The sequence below is a fragment of the Coturnix japonica genome, chromosome 13 (assembly GCF_054131305.1).
Source record: "Coturnix japonica strain WE chromosome 13, WE-NBRP24, whole genome shotgun sequence".
Lineage (NCBI taxonomy): Eukaryota > Metazoa > Chordata > Aves > Galliformes > Phasianidae > Coturnix > Coturnix japonica.
The window spans coordinates 19536955-19549266 of NC_140675.1; the positions used below are offsets into that span (position 1 = coordinate 19536955).

The window sequence follows — 12312 nt, forward strand, 5'->3', positions numbered from 1 at the left end:
AGCCGGAAGCGGCGCTGGAGGCGGCGGGGCCGCCATGAAGCGGGACGTGCGGATCCTGCTGCTGGGGGAGGGTAAGGGCGGCGAGCCGGGACCGGGGGGGGAGAAGCGGCTATGTTGGGCTGTGCTGGGCTGCCTGAGGCTTCGGATCCTTATGGTCCATCCCCGTGGTGCTGAGGCCGGTGGAACCGGGTGTAAAGGGCTCGGTGCGGGTCTCCGTTAGGCCCTGAGGTGTTGGGCTGGGATAGGCCGCTGTGACCCGGTGTGTTGCTCCGTGCAGTGCCGACGTTTCGTCCTTTCTTTCCTAGCCCAGGTGGGGAAGACGTCCCTGATCATGGCTCTGGTGGGAGAGGAGTTCCCCGAGGAGGTGAGCGTGGAGCTGAGTCCAGCTGTATCCCCAGGCTTTATCCCCAGGCGTTTAGAGTTATAGTGTTATCTCCTTGCCCCGGTCCGTTTGGATGCTGTTCCTTTGGGGTTTTGTTCCCTTGTTGCTCCCTCGGGGGCTTTGCAGCCTCATTGCAGCACAACAGAGCCCATGGAAGGGGCTGAGCCACCCCAGCCTTCTTGTGTGGTTGGAGCAGAGCCTGGCACTCTGAGCAGGGCCCCCAGCTTACCTACATGAGCCCCTCTGTGCCTCTGACTGCGTGGCTTGCTGTCCCATCTTGGAAGCAGAAGGGGCAGTGCCCTGCTTGGGATGATTTGCCCTGCATTAGTGTCTGCCTGCAGGCAAATAGTGCTCACTGGGAAGCATCAGCGTGCAGGGGAGCAACTGGTTTCCAGCACCTTTCCATGTTTCACAAAAAAGCCCAGGCAATCAGCTTAGCCAGCTGCCAGGAGGTCAGGCTGGAGCGAGGGGAGCACTTGAGGGCTTAGTGTGGGGGTGGCAGCACTGGCTTTTTTGAGATGCTGCTTTCATGTAGGGACACAGGGCTGTGTCTCCAGGGAGCGCTCAGGGCTGGGAGGCTGTCAGGATTCACTGTGTGAGGAGCAGGCTATTACAGCACACATCAGCCTGCTGCAGCTCCCTGCGGGCAGGAGTCACTCTGTTTGTGCAGCAGCCACGTTGAGATCTGAGTACCCAGTCTCCCTTCCTCACCCTTGCTTGGACTGACTGGATGGTCCGTGCAGCAGAACACAGTCTGCCTGCTTTGCAGGTGCCACCTCGAGCAGAAGAGATCACGATCCCGGCTGATGTCACACCTGAGAAGGTCCCCACGCACATTGTGGATTATTCAGGTGGGACTGTGCTCTTGTTCCCTGCTGGCCTCCCTTCTCCTTGCCTACCTGCAGTGAGCAGGAAGGATGTCCCTACTGCAGCGGGCATAGACAGTGCATGATGACAGTTCTCCCTTTCCAGAGTCAGAGCAGACTGAGGATGAGCTGCAAGAGGAGATTGCTAAGGTGAGTGGGGCTGGATGGGGCATTGCAGGGCAGAAGGCTGCACCGCCGTAGCTGTGCAGCCTGTGTGTGACATGTGACTACTCTCTCTTTCCATTAACCACCCAGAGATGTGCAGGCTGTTGGTTATCTGTGGATTAACGCTAGCAGTTTGTTTAGCACTTTGTTTAATCCTTCTCTGTGTTGTAAGCTGTTGTAGGGCTTGTCCTGGCCTTCTGGGGAGCTACCAGAAGGAGAGCGGGGGGGGGGGGGAGGCTGCTGAGCACACGCAGTCTGCTCCCATCCCTTGCATGTTCCCAGGAGGTGGAGGGGTGCAGCAGTTGTCGATGAGGTCCTCTGCTCTCTGCATGAGGTTACTGTGGCTGTGTGATAAAGCAGTGACACAGAAGTGGTGGTTTGGGAGCTGGAGCCCTGGGGCGTACAGGTCAGGGAGGGGAAAAAATCCATCCAACCAGCCCTGATGCTCTCCCTCACTTTGGGATTAACTTTGGCTTCTTCAAGAGAAGGATCTCTTGATAATACATAACAAAGCTCTCCCCTGTGCGTCTCACAGCAAAACTATCCCATTGCTCCACCTTGGCATCTAACAGCTGGGGAGGTGGGCCAGGGGAATGGGGCTCCTGCTCCCTCTACCCAGACAGGAGGAATGTCCTGAGATGCTTAAAACAGCTCCAGGAAATCCTGCCTAAACCCTTGTGCATCCCTGGGATTAGCACTAAACTCTCCCCTGAAAGGGCCAGTGATCCCTTCTGTCTGCTTCAAACAAAGTGTTGGTGTCAGTGCTGTCTGTGCAGGCCTGGGAAGGGGAGGTCAGTGGCTGCCAGGCCACCATGTGTGTGGAAGTGGGGAGTTGAGGTATCAAGTGCAGGGAGGAGAAGGGGTGGTTCCCATGCAGAGCTAAATGGAGAAGAGGACCCTGGCTGCCTGACACAGGGATGGCACCCCAAGATGCCTGGGAGGGCACGGAATGGTGGTGGGTGTGCTGCTGACAGTGGGATGGGGCCTGAGGCAGAGAAGTGAGGCTGTGCTCCCAGCATCCTGATGCAGAGCTGGGGTTTGGCAGCAGTGAGGCCTTGTGGTCAAAGGGCTCCTCTGCCTTTACCCTGCCCTTAGGCTTGGGCTGAGCAGCTCTATGTGCTGCCACCACCCTGCCTGTCTTGGTGTGGCCTTGAGTCGTGTGGCTGGCACTGCTGCACGTGTGCCCCTCCCTCTTCTATGGAGGCCTCACAGGGTTGGAGCAGGGGTGGGAGCTGCCATGTGCTTCCTGCCTGTCTGGGGAAGAAAAACATCCATGCTGTGCCAAGTGCTGAGAAGGGAGATTGTGTATGCTGGCACGAGACAGCTGAGGTTATAGCTGCTGTTGTCCAGCTCCCGAGGAGCCTGCAGGCAGCATGTGTGTTGTGTTTTTGTGTGTACTGCTCGTGCATTCTAAACCACAGCTGCTGGGTTTTAGCGCAAACGCAGTGGCAGCATTTGGGGCTGGAGCTGCCTGAGCTTGGAAGGCTTCCCTGCTTCCTTCCTGGTAGGAGCACCAGGACTTTTGCTCACCCCCCTTTCTGCTGCTCTCTTGCAGGCCAATGTGGTCTGTGTGGTGTATGATGTCACCAAGGAAGCCACGATTGAGAAGGTAACGTGTCACCTGTGGGAGCCTTGAGATGCCCCCAGCCCTCCAGAGGTTCTGGGGTCTGGGACTCCTGCAAGCAGAGACAGGTTGAGCACAGCCTGGGCCTGCTCCCATGCTGGCAGTTCTGCCTGTGCTGGAGGCAACAGGCCTGTCACATCCTTCTGCTGGCTTACAGCATCCCTGGGTATGCTCTGCCTGCTGGTGCGGGGGAATGCTGGGGAGCAGATGGCTGCAGGGCCCTGCTGACAGCCACGTCGTGTGTGTTGGGAGCTGCCTCTCCCTCCCCAGCCTGCTCTCACAGGTCTTTCTCTGTACTTGCCTTGCAGATTCGCACAAAATGGATCCCCATGGTGAACGGAGGAGCTGAAAAGGGTGCCAGGTACTGTGGGCAGAACTGGGTGATTCTGGAGGTTGCAGGGCCCTCACTGCCTTTGTTGCTGGTGGAGGTTGCTCACACTGAGCCAGCTGTGCAACTGGTGCCTAAACCACTTGCAGCGGAAGAATGTGGGAGCTTTTCTTCCTTGTGGGTCTAGCTGAGTCAGAGGGTCACGGGAGAAGGTTTCCCCCCTCCCCTCCCACCTTAATGTCGCACTGGCAAGACAAGAAGAGGAGGCTGCTAAGGGAGGATGGCAGAGCAGAAGTCATAAGCTGCACGTGGGTCGTTTAGGCAGAAGGCTGCTGTGTTTGGATTATAAGCTCCTGAACATATTGCTGCTGGGTGAAAGCGTAATCAGGATCAGGCAGTCTGTTCCTCCAGATGGATGCTCCCAGCCGTAGGAAGCAGGAAAGCTGTTCTGGACCTTGCAGAGGAAGGCAGGGAGGCTCCCTGGGTGGCTGTACAGCAACACATGCAGCTGGAGCACAGCTGAGGCTGGCAGAGGGGTGGCCCCACTCGTGTTCTCTGACCTGCCATCTTTCTCCCCCAGGATCCCCATTATTTTAGTTGGAAACAAGTCTGACCTGCAGATGGGGAGCTCCATGGAAGTCATCCTGCCCATCATGAACCAGTTCTCAGAGATTGAGACCTGTGTGGAGGTGAGGGAACTGAGTGTTTCTGACAAGCCTCTGTGAGGGGTAAGGAGCACATGACTGTTGTGGGCCAGGGGAGCCTTCGTGTTTGTGGGGGATATACCCTGCTAGTGTTGCTCAGCAGAACAACCTCAGTCTGGGTTTTCTTTGCTTTGCTTTCCACACAAAGAGTGGGTTTCAGTGTCTGCCCTGTCTAGGGGTAAATGGCATTGGAGCTGCATGCAGCCCATGTTGGGTCTGGGGCTGTGGAGTGAGAGCAACAAAGCCAGAGTGTGAACAGGTTTCCCTTTTGGTTTGGCTTTTGTTTGTTTTTTATTCCTGATGGTGGACAGAGATTGCTCTGTGCTTTGGTGCATTACTTGGAGGCTTGGAGAGCTCCTGTCAACCTCCTCCTCCCCACTGTCATAAGCCCATTGCCCACACACAGCATTGTGTCTTCCTTTGAATCCACAGTGCTCTGCCAAGAACCTCAAGAACATCTCTGAGCTCTTCTACTATGCCCAGAAAGCTGTGCTGCATCCCACGGCACCCCTCTATGACCCGGAGGAGAAGCAGGTAAGAAGCTGCTCACAGCTCCCAGAGGAGTCCTTGCCCACCTGTGGGGTCACAGAGCTCCAGGCTGCTGCTGTGCCTTTTATACCGGGAAGGATGTGGAGAGTTTGGGCCAAGGTAGCAAGAAGGGGAAAGCAGTACCCCTGGGGGGAGCCAACAGAGGAGGAAGGAGCCATCTTTCCCTGCTAAGTGCAGCCAGATGAGAATATACTGGCCAGAGATATCTGTGGGAGCCCTCATGCTCCAGTCTACGTGGTGGGGAAGGGTCCAAGGAAAACTTTCCCTGTAGGCTGTCGTGCTTCTGACTCCAGCTTCAGCATGTCTGTGGTGCTGGCCTACCTGAACCATGCTCTCAGCCATTGCAGGAAGGGCTCTGTGCCTTTGGACTTTGGGAGGCAGAAGAAAGAGTCACAATAAATATAGTGCCCTGATTTTGTTCCCATGATTGGTCCCTTGCAGCTGAGACCTGCGTGTTCAAGAGCGTTGACCCGGATTTTCAACCTCTCAGACCAAGATAACAACCAGATCCTCAGTGATGATGAACTCAACTACTTTCAGGTAGGGTTGGCTGTGGAGCTGTAGTATCTCGCGATCCTTCTTGGATGCCAATGAGACAGAGGGTTCTGCTGTCCATATGCTGGCTCATGATGACCTTCTTTCTCTTGGGAGGTAGAAGTCCTGCTTTGGAAACCCATTGGCTCCACAGGCCTTGGAGGATGTGAAGATGGTTGTATGGAAGAACACCACAGATGGAGTGCAGGACAATGGCCTGACGTTAAATGGTAACAGCATGGGGACTCTGCTCCTTAACTGCAAGGAATGGATGGATCCACCTCCTTCAGCGTTCGCAAAGGGGCTCTGTGCTCAGCCTGAACCTACTAGATCTTGATCCAAGCCTAATTAGTCCCCCTTGTCAAAGCAAACTTGAGCCTGCTATGGCCATGTAAAGCTCTCTGTCCAAGCACCGTTTTCCTAGTGGATGCATAGTCCTGAGATGTGGATCCCTAAGGCTGAGTCCCAGTCTGGCCCCACTGTTTGAGCTGCCTGATCTCTCCCCCACAGGCTTCCTCTTCCTCAACACACTCTTCATCCAGAGGGGTCGGCATGAGACCACATGGACTATCCTTCGCCGCTTTGGCTACGATGACGAGCTGGAGCTGACAGAAGACTATCTGTACCCACAGTGCGTATCCTGGCATGGAGTGGGGCAGGCAGGGTGTGACAACCCTGTGGTGTACAATTCAGTGTCCTGGCATCTGCTGTATTGCTCAGCTGAAGCTGTACCCTGAACTTATGGTCATGTTTATGCTCCTCACCTTTCCTATGGTCATGAGCTGGGAACAGGGGGGTTGGCAACAGTGTGAAGGCCTTGAAGCTGTTAACTGTGCTGTTGGCTGTGGTGTAGGTGGGCAAAGAACAGAGTGAATAAGGCTTGTCCCTGACTTGCGTTGACATCAACAAGGGACTTTTGAAGGCTGTTCTGTCTCTGCTTGAGCTGAGCTGTCAGGAGCCGTGAGCAGTCAGCATAGCCTTCCTGGCTGATTCTGCAGCTGCTGTCTCTTCTCTGCTCCCTGCCACCCTGGAAGTGGTGATCTGGCAGTAATGAAAAGCTTTGGCTGTGAGCTGCCTCATCTTCTCTCCAGAGAGCAGGCAATGGAGGAAGACAACAGGGCCTGTGCTGATGGAAAGCAGTGTGTCTAGAGCTGTGCCCTTCTGCAGCCCTGAGTGTGAGGCTAAACAAAGGCCTTGTCAGCTCCTGATCTGCTGGGTGATGCAGATGTATTGAGGGGAGCCTGCTCTGCACACTCAGCACCTTCTCCCTAAAGCCAGGGAGCAGCCAGGCCTCGGGACAACCACTGGCCTTGGGCAGGGAGGGACTGGGGAGCTGTGTGCTCCGGCTGAGATGTGGCTTTGCAGAGGACCCACTGACACACTGCCCTTCGTTCAGGGAGCAAGGAGGTGTTGGAGCTGCTCACTTGGGTCTCTCCTGGCAGGTTCCGCCTGCCCCCTGGCTGCTCCACGGAGCTCAACCACCTGGGCTACCAGTTCCTGCAGCGGCTCTTCGAGAAGCATGACAAGGTGTGCAGTGCGCCGTGTAGCTTCTTGCTGAGGCTTTTGGTGGTTGCAGTGAGCTGCAGGTACCTGACTGTAGCTGCACGTCAGGGCCATGGGATTGAGATTAGCACCCTTGTCCAAAGAGCACGTGGTAACGTGTGGGTCTTCAGGATCTGAGCTGGCATCAGCCCTGCTATGTGACCATCTGTAGCACACGGGTTGGTAGGGAAAGTGAACAGAGCTGCTGGTCTGCAGCCACAAACCAAGCAGAAGTATCCACACAGTTGGCAGCCCCGTGGAAGGGATGCTGGGCTGCAGAGGGAGAAATAAGGCGATTAATTGGTACCATACTCTGTCTCTTCGGAGAGTGAGAGAAGGGGATGTCTCGGATCTGCATGCATCTGATGAAATTATGTACATGTTGGTGTACATCTGGGGTATGGTGGCTCCATGAGTGCTGTAGCACTGAGTTAAAACATGTCTGTGTGTGCCCACATACCAGCAGATCTTCTGTGATGGGGCCCTGTGGCATGCTACCCTGAGGCTGCTGTGTTGGCATGTGTTTGTCTGGAGGACTCAGCAATTGCTTGCAGGCCTCAGGCTGGTTTCCCTGCAGCACAGACCTGCAGCGTGGCAGGACCAGCAGCTCAGAGCTACAGGGTGCATGTGAACAGGTCCTTCCCAGTGGCAGGGCTGGCGGTGGCTCCAGTTTTAGTCACAGAACAGAATCCCTTCTGGCAGTGCCTGTTGGTTGTACAGTGATGAGTGTCCCTGGGGTTCAGGCTCTTTGCACAGTCACGCAGCTCTGGCCTTGCTTGCAGTTGATGTCTGCTATTGAAAGGATCCCTGTGTCATTCTGCAGCAGGAAATGAGTTGGCTTCATTGTGCCAGGACCCCTAGAGAGTGGTCCCTGACAGCGCTTGACGTGGCTGTATAGAGCTGCTATGTGCATGTAGGCTGTGTCCTGCCTCAGCTCCTGATTTCCACTTGTTTTGGCAGGACCAGGATGGTGCCCTCTCTCCTGCAGAGCTGCAGAACTTCTTCAGTGTCTTCCCCTGCATGCCCTGGGGCCCTGAGCTCTACAACACGGTATGCACCACTGATAAAGGCCTGCTTTCCCTGCATGGATTTCTCTGCCAGTGGACGTAAGCTCAGTCCCTCTCCCACGTTGTTAGTCCCGTCACGTAGTGTTTGCTGACCTTGTCAGCATCCCCCTGACCAGCTTCCCAATGCTGCTCTGTCTCTTCAGCCTCACAGCCTACCTGGATGTGCGGCACTGCCTGGAGTGCCTCGGCTACCTGGGCTACCCCATCCTCTCAGAGCAGGACTCCCAGACTCAGGCCCTCACAGGTACAGCACTGCCCTCACCTCCTGGCAGCTCGGTGTCCTCCTCGCACTCACCCACCCTTTCTCCTGCCAGTGACCCGGGAGAAGAGGATTGACCTGGAGAAAGGCCAGACCCAGAGAAATGTCTTCCTATGCAAGGTGCTGGGAGCCGGGGGTGCAGGCAAGTCTGCCTTCCTGCAGGCCTTCCTCGGCAGGAGCCTCGCGGTGAGTGGCTGCTCCCCTCTCTGGTGGAGCAGGAGGCAGAGCGTGAGGCCGCTGAGCAATCTGCTGTGTGCCAGCACCTCCCTGCCCTGGCCAGACCCAGCATCCCAGCACGGGGCTTTGTACCACCCCTCCACGCCGTGGCTCTTGCCCCTTTATTTTGCGTAAGGCTGTGGGTTCCCTCCCTCTGCTTATCCCAAGGATTCTCAGAGGCTGTTCCTTTCCTAATCTGACCAAGGTGATGCTGATTTTTTCCCTGCTCATTGCTAACGGCCCTTGTCTTGTGGCAGACTCTGGCTGGCTTTCAAGGGCAGTGGCTGTTAGACCGCAGGGATCAGAGCAGCGTGAAGTGCTCTCCCTCCCCTAAGCACTCTCCCTGCTGTCTGAGACGGTGTTTTCATCCATGGCAGGCTCAGAGGGAGAGCCCAGGAGAGCCATCTCTCTACGCGATCAATACTGTGCAGGTCAACGGCCAGGAAAAGTACCTTATAGTAAGTAGGGGGGGGAGCATTGCTGCCATGTCTGCCTGGGCACAGCAGCCAGCAGCAAGGCTGTACTCTGTCCACCCATATTGCATCAACACAGCACCCCTGTGCTGTGCTGGGCCTGTGGCTGTGTTACAGTGCATCATGTGTGTCGATTTGAGACCCAACCCCATCTCCTCACGGCAATGCTGTGTCCCCTGTCCCTTTGTTTCCTGCTCCAGCTGCACGAGGTCAGTGCTGAGACGCAGTTCACAAAGCCATCGGACGCAGCCTGCGACGTTGCCTGCTTGATGTATGACCTGAGTGACCCCAAATCCTTCAACTACTGTGCCAGTATTTATAAGGTGAGTGCAGGCACCCTGGAGGGCATCAGCCTTGAGTGGCAGCCCTGCATTTCCCAGCCTTCCCCTGCCCTACAGCTAGAGCCCACACCTCCAGGAGGCGCTGGTGCTAGCCGAGCCCTCCTTCCTTGGTCCCCTCTTGTCTGGGAAGCCCTTGTGATTCCCTCCCTGGAGATCCACAGGGCAGCGGCCAGTTGTTCACCCCTCACCTTCTCTGCCTGCAGCAACACTACATGGACAGCCAGATCCCCTGCGTTTTTGTGGCCTCCAAGACAGACCTGCCAGAAGCGAGCCAGCAGCCCGGGCTGTCCCCTGCTGAGTTCTGCTACAAGCACTGCCTCCCACCACCATTCCTCTTCTCCTGCCATGGCCAGGGCCCACCCAGCACTGCTGTCTACACCAAGCTGGCCACCGCCGCCACGTTCCCGTTAGTATCCGTGTTGCGGAGGGGGCTGTTGGCTGGGAGCTGAGGGCAGGAGGCTGCAGCTTGCCCTCCTTGCATTCCCTATGGTTTCTCCCAAGCTCTTGATATTGTCTGCTCAATGTGATTAATGGGAACAAAAGGGCCACTTTTTTCCCTGATCTGAGAGGGCGAAGAGAACTCGACTGTCTTCTGCCTTGTGCAGCCCTGTGGCAGATTTATTGGATAAGCTCTCATGGCAGGATCTTTGTTTTTTGAAGGCTGAGATAAAAAAGTGCTGAAAGGTGAGCAGCCAGCCTTGTGTGCCAGCGCCTGCAGGGAGGAGGTGGTGGCTGTTTTCTCCTGATCAAGTGGATCAGGAGCAGCAAAGAGATCAGAGGAGCAGGATCTCACATTGCTTTGGGAAGGAGCTGCTTCTGAAAGGGGCTGGGCAGCACAGTGGGGGCTCTGCCCTTCCCAGGAGAGCGTGCGGGTGCGTTGGAGGACAGGATGGGATTACCAGCGAGTGGTTTTCCCTTTAGCTTTTTCAACAAACAACTTTATTTTTAGAGCCAACACCTTTTTTTTTTTTTTTTCTTCCCCTCTGCAGTATTAAAATTTAAATATTCTTTCTATATCTTAGGGTATTTGGTATAAATAAATAACAGCGTAATGGAGGGCCAGGGATTGGCTGTTCTCCTCCCGATTTAGTAGAGAATGAATAATGGATACGTCTTTTCTCCTCGTAGAGGAGCACAGTGATGCAGGACAGCACGTGTTTAGGAAGGGAATGTGTACGATCAGAGGGCACAGGGCCCTTCCCTCACTGTCCCCAGGTCAGTGCCGTGGCTGCTGCTGATTTGCTCACCCCTGTGCCAGTGTCACTGCGGCCACTTCTGGGGCTCTCTGCACTTGGAGCTGTAAAAGCAGCCTGACCTAGAAAGGAAGATGAGCACCTCCTCGCTCGTACTAATTATTTAGATGTTGGTGTGCTATTTCAGGGCTGTGGGAGGGTGAAGCCTGCCTCCCTTCCACCAGCCATCATTGGGTTTGATGGTGATGCCGCGTGGTGGGTGCTCAGTGTATGGGGCTGCACCAGCACCATCGGATGGGGTTTAATCCCTAGAGCTGCACCACACCATCCCAAGAGCTGTCGGGCTCATTTGGACACTTGTTTCCTTTCACATCACTCACCCCATCTCTTCTCTCTTCCCTTGCAGCCACCTGAACGCCGTGGAGCTGGGAGCTGCATCCTTTTGGCTCCGGGTGGCCCTGGGGGCTGCAGTCACCGCCCTGGTGGGGTTCACGCTGTACCGTGTGCTGGCCAAGAACAAGTGAGAGCTGCTCTCCGCCCCGACCTCCCTGTGCCACCGGCTCCCCGTCCTGAGTGATGCCCCATGAGGACCCGCTGGTCCCAGGTGGGAAATCCTCCTCCCCCAGCCTCAATTGCAAGGACCAGAGAAGCCAGAGTTCCCAGCACCAGCAGGATCGATCCTTGGCACCAGTCAGCCTCACCTCGCTGGCCCCTGGGCACCTCGCCTGTGTGGCAGCTGGGGGCCTCCTCCCTGGAAGCCAAAGGGATCACTCCCTTCTTTTATTCTGTTAATGATTTTTTTAACGTTTGTTTTTATGTTCACGCAGTTTCTCTGTCCATGGGTTGGGCACGTCCCTTCTGCAGGGGGCCCAGCTGGAGCCCTCAGTTCTGTAGGGTGATGCTCCTGGAGCCCTCAGGGCGTGCAGCAGTGCCAGCACTGAGGCTGTCAGGATTTCTGCCTGCTGCAGCAGTGCTGGACAGCTTTGGCCCTATAAGGCACACCCCCATCCCAAGTCCCTGTTTCCCAATAGCATTCCATCTGGATTTTGGCCCATCTGCCCTCCTCCCCTACCTACCTGTGTGTCCTTTCCCTCTCCCCCACAACTGCTGTTCCCAGTGCCAGAGAACACTACATGGGCTGAGGATGCCCTTTCCTGGCAGTGCCATCGTATGATCCTTGTCCTGCTGTTCCCTCTTGTGGGTCCCTGAGCGTTGCACCTCCTGGTACAACTGGAAGCTGTTTCTCCCCCATGCCCAGCTCCAGCCCATTGGCATTTCAGCCAGCATCAGTTTGGGGCTGCCCCTGTTCTCAGCATCCCAAAGAGTGATACCAGCCTGTGCTGCTCCCTCGGAGCTCCACACTCTACTCACCCCTACCCCTGGCTCCCAGCCCACTTCTGCTGTGCCAGGGGGAGCTCCTGGTGAAATAAGTGGCACTAGCTCTTAGGCTGCACTCAGGGTAGGCTTATTTACAGGCAGCTCGGGGCAGCACCGAGGGGCAGCCCGTTGTTTCTTTATCCCTTTGTCTATTTAAACTTTTACTGTAACCTGGAGCCAACAAGGGGTTGGAGAAGCCATGATTTGAGGGAAGCATCCTGCCGTGCTGCCCCCATCCCAGCAGTGACACTGATCCATCCAGAGCTGCTTTTGCCAGCCTGGGGTTCTCCCCTGGTACCCACAGGGTTGTGTCCTTGGGCTTTTCTATTCCCATTCCGTCCTGCTGCCCGCCAGGAGTGTGTCCATGGGGCAGAGTCCTGGAGCACAGGGATGTCCCTATGCCCCGCATTGCTCCGGGCCTGGCACGGCTGTTCTGTTTTAGTTTTGTTCTCTACAATGGAATAAATTTTTACACACCTTCCATTCACAGCCCTTATCCTGTCCCTGTGCTGTCCTTGGCCTGGGGGGGGTCCCCACAGCAGGGAGGAGTCCTGGGGGGGGGGGGCTGCCCACCCATCTGGGGTCAGTTATGGGGATTTAGGGTACAAATAGAAGCCTGGTTTGGATGAGGCCCTGGCCCTGCTTCCCAGCACGGTGCAGCGCTCAGCTCTGTGCCACCTCCTTCCCTGCTC

The 12312-nt window shown here is 56.1% G+C and overlaps 1 protein-coding gene across 27 annotated transcripts; it reads left to right on the top strand.

The window, feature by feature from the left end:
• Positions 1 to 16: 16 nt before the first annotated feature.
• Positions 17 to 12109, top strand: RHOT2 (ras homolog family member T2). 27 transcript variants are annotated; one of them, XR_014933948.1, is made up of 19 exons: positions 17 to 71; positions 306 to 364; positions 1152 to 1233; positions 1355 to 1398; positions 2969 to 3022; positions 3346 to 3398; positions 3946 to 4054; positions 4502 to 4603; positions 5060 to 5158; positions 5274 to 5382; positions 5663 to 5783; positions 6549 to 6679; positions 7655 to 7800; positions 7905 to 8005; positions 8076 to 8206; positions 8614 to 8694; positions 8910 to 9032; positions 9254 to 9456; positions 10650 to 12109. XR_014933948.1 is itself a non-coding variant. In XM_085514353.1 (19 exons), the coding sequence occupies exons 1-19, from the start codon at positions 35 to 37 to the stop codon at positions 10765 to 10767; spliced, it is 2004 nt and encodes a 667-aa protein (XP_085370479.1). In that variant the 5' UTR covers positions 17 to 34; the 3' UTR covers positions 10768 to 12109. The 27 variants fall into 27 exon arrangements, 19 of the variants coding, with proteins under 19 accessions (XP_085370479.1, XP_085370482.1, XP_032303603.2 ...); XR_014933949.1 differs by having other exon boundaries at positions 7655 to 7744; XR_014933943.1 differs by having other exon boundaries at positions 6595 to 6679; positions 7655 to 7744.
• Positions 12110 to 12312: the final 203 nt, after the last annotated feature.